This window comes from Pygoscelis adeliae, unplaced genomic scaffold (genome assembly GCF_000699105.1).
Source record: "Pygoscelis adeliae isolate BGI_AS28 unplaced genomic scaffold, ASM69910v1 Scaffold463, whole genome shotgun sequence".
In the NCBI taxonomy this organism is placed as follows: domain Eukaryota; kingdom Metazoa; phylum Chordata; class Aves; order Sphenisciformes; family Spheniscidae; genus Pygoscelis; species Pygoscelis adeliae.
Window position 1 is genome coordinate 637,971 of NW_008824471.1, and position 8,722 is coordinate 646,692.

General features: G+C 34.4%; 1 protein-coding gene across 4 annotated transcripts in view; it reads right to left on the minus strand.

The window, feature by feature from the left end:
• CEP170 (centrosomal protein 170kDa) overlaps positions 1-8,722 on the minus strand; it is an 87,137-nt gene that overhangs the window by 61,475 nt on the left and 16,940 nt on the right. For 2 of the 4 annotated variants that reach the window (XM_009321255.1, XM_009321254.1), the window contains exon 6: positions 7,362-7,496. In XM_009321255.1, coding sequence (XP_009319530.1) covers positions 7,362-7,496 — 135 coding nt within the window. Of the gene's footprint in view, positions 1-7,361; positions 7,630-7,762; positions 7,835-8,722 lie in introns of those variants that run through there. The other 2 variants (XM_009321253.1, XM_009321250.1) reach the window with 2 other exon arrangements.

Here is an 8,722-nt window from a genome sequence, read left to right on the forward strand (position 1 = left end):
ATGCTCTAACGGGGTAAAGACAGCAGAATGTCGAAAAAGTATGGGGTAGTAATTGAAAGTCCCACTGTATAGCCTGAACGAAGCTTAAAGCTTCTTGTGGTTGCAGCAAAGCTACCAATGTGCCTTCAAGAAAACAAACCTTCTGGTTGCGTTTCATGAACTAGTAAGCTAGCCAAAATATCTGTTGTAGAGATGTGCTATAAGCAACAGATGCTCGAGATGTTAGCAGCAATGGCAAGTTACATTCCAGCAAAAGAATTCTGAATAGTTCCTATGCGATTTATCATGCACCACATTAAGACGTTTAAGAAATCATTTCAAGTTACCAATTAAAGGAATAAGAATGCAATTAATAGATCTCTGGTGCTAAAATAGCCACACTATATCAGCTGAGACAGTTAATATTTGTGTATGAAACTATTATGCAATAAGGTAGCAAGAAAAACATTTTTACTAGAATCAGGAGTTTAAGGGGTAAAGGATGCACAGAATGGCATAATGCGCCTCTGCTGTTCTTCACAAACACATGCTTCTTGTGAAGATTCAGGAAAAGGTTAAAAATTAAAAAATTGAAAAGGATAGTAATCTGATACAGAGAAACAGAACTAATTAAGGGACAGCATAATAGCTGGAAAAGTTAAAAAAAAGAATGATGTTATGGAGTGAGAACAAAAATAGTACACATTATTATTGCCATGCTTCGATACCAACAGGATAAAATAACTCTGATGCAGGTAACACAGCTGTTTTAATTTATTTTATCTAAAAGTAGCTGTTGCAAACACAAAAGATGTTCAGAATTCAGACAGTTTTTATATTGGGCTGTTGCATTCCAAGAATACCCTAGCTAATGCTTTTCACTGCACTGTCAGCTACCTCATCTCTGTGGGGTAGTTTCAGGCACTACGACAGCAACTCACTACTCCCCTCCTGGGAAATGGAATGCCTTTTTAGTCCCCTTCCTGAAAACACTTATGCCAGCAGACAAACAATATAGAATGAATATACTTTACTGATGCAAAGGTCATTAAAAAAGCTTCTATGTTTAGACAGAAAATGTACAGAAATAAACAAAAAGTCACGCTTTGCAGCTACTAGGTTTTAGGTAAACTACCATCACTCTCCGTTTGTTTCACCCAGCTAACAAGCTGGAATGGATCAAGCTCTAGTAGGATCAAATCTAGAGCCAGGATCCTTACAGCACGCAACACTGTCATTGAACGGGAGAGTAATCCACCAGGGAGTCAGTCCACACGCACCTTATTTTTTCCCCTATGGTTCTACTCAGAGCTTCAAGCCTACAATTTCATGCAATTCCTGTAACCAATAATTAAGGAAGATATAGTGTTCAATGCTCCTTCAAAAGATAACTGGCTAATACAATATGTTTTGAGAAATATTTCTACTTTTGGGCCAGGTAAGAGCAATCTACTGGCCACACAATAAACAATATTTTTCAGTAAATATGAAATAACTGGTTCATCACCATCTTTTGAAAATTATAAGATTGGAGTCAAACTGCATCAGATGTATGGTAGGCTTAGGATGAGGGGATCTGTAACACTAGCTTGTCAGCATTGACGGGCAACTTCATAAAAAAATTTTCCCTGTAAAACTTGATTGCACCAAATTTAACATTTGAAATCAACTGTTTATACTATAATGATATGCACAGTATTTGATTCTAATATTTTTGATTAAACAGATGCTATAATATCGTTTGAATCTAAATTATGACAGAGTGAGTTTAATCAAGTGAGAAACTGAACTACAACTAAACTGTAAATTTTTCTAAACTAGAAAAATTCTTAGAAATGATATAATGAAAAATATCTGAAGTACAAGTTATTTTTAATTACCTAAAAATCCTATTTTCAGTCTGAAGTACTTGCATTTTTAGAAGAGTTAAATACATCAGAATTGATCAGCATAAGGAATTGAAAACAATGAGGAAACAAAAAATTAATATAGATCCTGATCTGAACCACCTTTTGGAATTTTTCACCCAAATTCTAAATGCAAGTCCTTACAGCTTTCTAAATATTACAAAGAGTGATCTATAAAATAGCCTTACCTTTGAAATCCTATTATAAAAAAGTCATCTGCCAAGATGACGGAAATTACGTATCGGACTAAATACAGATAGCTTTAAGAGAAAACCCTCAAGCAAATACTGAAGATAGTGGTCATCACAGCTGTATAATTTTTAAACAGAAGCAGCATAGTATCTGTACAGCAAAGGCAATTGGGTGGAACTGAAAGTATGTTTTGGGAAAACGAGGGGACAGACGGGTTGTGAACTGCAATCTCTTCAGTTCCTGAAGAGATTTCTGAACTGGCAAGAGTGAAAGGAAAAGGACAGAAAAAGAACCAGGGTATCTGTAAAGAAGGAGCTCTCATTCTACAAAGGTCTAGAGCTACAAAAAACAACTGCGCAACAATTTCTACAAGGCAAGAAAGGAAGCACTAACTGTAGCTGCTGCACAGGTGTAGTGAGACTATTAATGAAATAATGAGTCTCAGAGAGGCTAAGAGGGAAACTATGTAATATTTGGGAAATTGTAGGCTTAACCAAATGGAGATTCAGGGAGATTCTTTACTGGAATAATCTCAGAGATGATCATCACAAAAGCAACATTCACTTTGTGACGTTAGCAGAATTGATTAGACTTGCTAGGACTTTTGGGGTTTTAAGTTTTATTTCTTAATCTGTTACACACACAAATAGTCAGAATCTTAAAATTTTACTTGCCAGCCTGGGCAAGAAATGTCATAGGTGTTGTGTGCTATTCAACACAATCTATCAGACATGCAGGAAATTGCCTGCGTATATGAATATATTTGTCATCTGCAAAGATAGGATGAAACTTCAGAAGATATTTTGCACAGTCTTCAGATTTTTTAGAAATGTTCTTTTCTCCTTCTCTCTATATTACTACTTTTTATTTCCCACTTACCTTTTAGGTTCTTTTTTTGCTTTACGGCTGAAGCATATTTTTCATTTGTTATTTAAAGAAAAGATTGTGAATAATACATGTAATGATTCACCTAGTATTAAATAAGATCTTTGTCTTTTAATGTTGTCATAACTTGTCTTATGAAATAATATCAAAATTGCTCTCTCTAAATAAAAATATAAAATAGTAGTGTATACAAATACCCACCGCTCATATCACTTAACTGCATGCTTTAAAGGAGTTAAAGTGAAAAAAGTGCAAAACAAATCTTACTTAAGTATATTGCTGTGATGGCTCTAAAAAGTTCTGTAAACTCCCTGTGACATATTGTGCACATTCACTGGTATAGCTTTGCAAAGCAAGCCTTACATATGCAGCACTTGCATGTATTCCAGGCCAAAACTCAGCAAAATTCTAGAACAAACTTCCAGGAACTTTAATGTTAATACTAGTGATTAAACACGTGTGTGTAATCTCCTACACATACTGATTATGCTGGAATTTCTAAAATAAGTCAGCCTGCTTTACCTTAAAATGACACTGTTTCTTAAATGTAAGGAACATTTAATCTGATACATTGTTACGCAATGCTGGAATTAAAAAATACTTCATGCCAAATGGAAAAAATTACTTCAGATTCTTAAAGTCTGTTTAAAAATTTACTTCTATGTTTTCTTAGATTTCTGGTAAAGGCATTAATGATGTAAAATTCTACAACTACTACTGAGATCAGCAGAGAATGCAGTTTTTTCTTTTCCAGGAAGTGAAAGTGTAACACATGGCAATAATAATAATTACACACCCAGTAAACTTGCCAATAACATGTAAGTTTAACAGCTGCAGAATAGATAAAAGTGACACCATAGGTGTATATGCAACTGTTCACTTTAATACGGACTAGTAGATCTACGGATCGTTAAATTAGAGCAACATGCATGTCTGAAAAAAGCATAAAGGTTTTTTCTTTTTAAAGTTTTCCAGGATATTCTGCTCTGTTTGCAAATAATTTCCATTAGTGAGTTTCCGTTGTGATAGAAAGACAGTGACATTGAAATAATCTTATTAACTTGAGACTGTAAAGACTAATTGTCTATTGTTGGCTTAGCAGAAACAAATCTCCCATTTCAATCTCCTCATTAAACCTTGCCCCATCTGTTACAATTCATGCCTTCTTTTCTATTCAGTGAATAATCACGTACCAAATGATTAAAGCATGAAGCAGATTCTTCATAGGATTAATTTGTTAAAATTATATCAGGCTTTATCAATTGGAGTTACTGAACAAAAAGTTTAAGAACTTACGTACATGAGTTCACCTGTAATGTACTTACTTTAGGCAGTTTATGTTAAGAAGCATGTTCTAAATTGGTGTTTTAAATACTTAATACAATTTAGCCCATGAAAGAACAAATAACTGCATCGATCTTGAATGTCTTTTATTAAAGTTCGTTTTTATTTTAAAAATATCCAAACATGACAGTCTTGTGGACTTTCCAATTTCCTTTCATGAAAGTGTTTCTTTATATTGATTTCCAATCATTATACTCATCTATGTTATAAAACTGAAGTGCATGAAGAAAATACATACTAACTTGTTGAAAATTAACTTAATGTTTTCATGGAAAATAATTGTAGGCCAAAGGGGCCCAAAAAACTTATCTCTTTATTTTACAATTGTATGAAAACATTCAGGATATTTTTTTGCACACTTCTACACAAACATAGTTAGTGTTCTGAGATTGAGGAAATGTGTCCATAGAGGCAAATGTGAACTCTTATCTCGTCTGTCTTCTCAGGCTCTCTGCCAACACTACTAAAAACATCTACAACAGTCAAAAAACAGACTAGTAAAACATACAACTAATGTCTACTAAGAGATTAAGTGATTGAGATAAAGAAATCACTTGTCTATACATGGGATTTTAGTTCCTCATCCTCCCAGATTAAAGTGTTCTGCAAAAATGTCAGGTTTGTTTCTTCCTGTAACATTTCAAATAAGCTTTTGTTTAGTATGTGCTTATTCAAACTGAATTCCATTCGTGCGGATTTATTAGTCTTTCAGTTTGAGGAAACAGAAGCTATTCCTACACTCTACTTAGATTAATTCTATTCTTAGGAGATAAATTCATGATTAAACAACAACAACATAAACAAAACATTTTTAACATATGTTGTACATTTTAAAGAAAAGAAATGTTGTATTTGCCAAGAAGGCTCCAGGCCCAAATTTTATTTTTATATATAGTGTATATATCTGGAAATCAAACAAACAAAATCAGTTAAACACTGTAGAAAATATTAGTACATCTTCTCTATTCCACTAAGGCAAAGTATGGCAAAGATACCCCCATCACTGAAGTTCTGCCTAGAACAAATTTATTTTTGTCTACTACTGAAACAGATTGCATCTCCTTGACTAGTTTGAGAGGAAGTTGGAATCTTATTTTTCTTTGAACTCAGAAACTAAGACAGAAGCACTGATCACTTTCTGAAAAATCTCTTGGTCAAATAAATGCAAGAGCATGTAAACCATTTGATGCAATATTGCTTCTGAAAAAGCAGTTTACAATTATGAAAAAATAAGAATAGGCATGCTACTAAATAGAAGCTGGAATCTTGTGTCATACCTTGTTAATGGCATAGCATCAAAACCACAGACTTCAGGATATTACTTTTTAATAATCCTATATTTAATGAGGGCAAATAATGTGGCATGTTTTTTAAAGTAAAACAATATAGATGGATACACACGAGTATAAAAAGCTTGATGAATTAATACTTTTGTTATATTAGTTTGCTGCAGACATTGGCATCTAAGCAATAAAAACACAGGTACTAGAGACTACCACTCCTGTATTGGCATATACAGCAAGATACAGTCACAAGTTTCATAGCCAATAGTTAATGCTTCCTGTAATCTGGAAAGTAAGGAGAATCATGTGGCTAGCAAGTCTATCAAAGGCAAGACTCGAAGGCAAGAACTTAATTCTTTTTCTTTTTAACTGATGACTTACGCACTTTTCCTTTTTGTTGAGAAAAATGGAAGTGGAACAACATCTAACAGTCATTGTCTCTCATTATTATTGCCATTAGGAACAAAATTTGGATTTCTTAGGAATGCTTAAAAGTGTTTGAAGAACACATTTCTAGACAAGATTTGAACTGTAGAGTTATAGATTACTCATGTAGGCTATTAAACCTGTAAAAAGTCTCCACAGGAGCACAGCGTACGGTAGAGAAATTTTTCACCAAAAAACCAATCAAATAAGAAAGCATTCTATAACTACTGCATTATGACGCAGTTCTTTTATATGTGACAAAGTTGTTTAACTTGCATGAAAACTGTCACTAATTCAAACCTTTTCACTTGCTTTCTTTCTACCAGACCAAATCTTAAGGGACTTACTTTACTGTCCAAGTTGTGACAACTTTAGACTAATATGAAAAAGGTCATTAAAGGCTATGACAAAAAGTTAACTCCAAAGACGTTGACTTCATTACATTGAAGTGTTAATTTAGTTTGTTTTTACATGTTTTTAGAGTACTCCAATTCCTGCAAAAGAGGACTCATGATAACCAAAGCAACTACTATTACAGGAAGAGAGAAATCCCCACCTCAGTTAAAGTACTTTAAAAAACTCCAAACTTAAAACTGTTGGGCCTAAATGTGTATCTAAACAGCTAAACAAACATGGTTGAATTTTGTCCTAACTTGAGTAAGTTTTAAGGTTATTCTCTTTATTAGAATAGCAGTCACTTTATTTATACACCTGATGATAGATTTAGAAGCCTAATTATAGGCTATGAGATTTAAGTTTTGGCAATGCATACTGTGTATAGACAAGCTAACTAAAAAAAAAAATCTGTATTACGGGGAAATAAATATTACCAGTTTAACTTTAGACTACACAAACCTTTACTGCAAGAACTTTGAAATGTAATTTCCACTAATGCAGCATTATTGAATTATAGGAGAGAATGTTAGCATAGGTCACCTTAAATAGTTAAAAGTCGAATACAAAAGTAATATAGCACCATTTATTTTCAGAAATTATTTTGATAAAATATCCCTATGCAATCTCTAATTTTGAGCATATAAAATGACAGATATGGATTAAATTGATAAATAGGACACACTGGTTCAGGTAACATTATTTTCTATACTTACTGATAACAAATTGTATTATACACTAGAAAACTGATACATTATACGTGAAACTGGTCTCTGGAAATGCATAGTTTCTCATAGAATAAATTTTTTACACTAACTTAATTTTAATAGGTTTTCATCTATGCAAACTGTCTATGAAACTTCCAAACTTTAATCTGTTTAGTTCCCTAGTTAAGAATGTATGTACTTTACTAATGAGCACAAACCCCACAAAAATAAGACAACAGACTTACCTGAAGCTCCCGTCTCATGCATTTTTTCTTCATGCTTGCTATCTGGCTTACAACCACTTTTTTCATCAGCTTCGTCATCACCCCACCAGGCAGGCTGTCCATACAAAGGTGTCCCACGAGGCATGGCAGAAAGATCTATAAAATCAGCCCAAAGAAGAAGAAATTACTTTTCTGTTTAGTTGTGATATTTAGGTTAAAATCACATGAAGAGCGAGTCATTTGCTTGGACCGTTTCTCCTGGAAGCTGAAGTGAATTGGTTGCATGCACTTGCCGAAATACAAAACAAACTTGGAGGCTGGATAACTGATCTGAGTTCTAAATATAAAAGCTTACTAATGACCTGATCAAAACTTCTGGCACAAACGTTTGTGCAAAGGCAGCTGACATCTCTTATTGTTACCCTGATATATCTGTAAACATTATTTTCTGCTTTCAGTTTGAAGTCATCAGCATAGCAGTACATTCCTAAAAGCTGTCCGCTGCTATTTCTGTGAGAAGATTCTCACTTTTACCCACATTGACCTTTCAATGAAATCTGAACACACTGCAGGAAAAACTGATCAAATTTTGCAGTGTTGCCAAGGTTCCAAATTGCTGACAGCTACTAGAGTGCTGAAAGTTAACTTGTGTAAAACATTACTGAGCCCAACCATTTTTTAATTTTTTTTTAAAGGCAATAGTCAAATTACAGTACAATTAAAAATGCTATTTCTTCTATAGGATGTATACCCATGATTAACACATTTAAATGTAAAGTTTAAATATAAAAAAACACACCGATATAATTAAGATTTCTACCTTGATGGTAAATTGACTGGATTAGTTTTGACCTGATTTCTCGGGAGAATACTTCACCCTACCGATATTTAGCTAATCTAGTATCAGACAGAGGTTCTGAAGATATTTCATAGAATCATACAATCATTAAGGTTGGAAGAGACCTCCAAGATCATCGAGTCCAACCGTCAACCCAACACCACCATGCCTACTAAACCATGTCTCTAAGCGCCTCATCTACCTGTCTTCTAAATGCTTCCAGGGATGGTGACTCAACCACTTCCCTGGGCAGCCTCTTCCAATGTTTAACCACTCTTTCAGTAAAGAAATTTTTCCTCACATCCAATCTAAACCTCCCCTGGCACAACTTGAGGCTGTTTCCTCTCGTCCTTTCACCATTTACTTGGGAGAAGAGACCAACACCCACCTCGCTACAGCCTCCTTTCAGGTAGTTGTAGAGAGCAATGAGGTCTCCCCTCAGCCTCCTTTTCTCCAGGCTAAACAGTCCCAGTTCCCTCAGCCGCTCCTCATAAGACTTGTTCTCCAGACCCCTCACCAGCCTCGTTGCCCTTCTCTGGACACG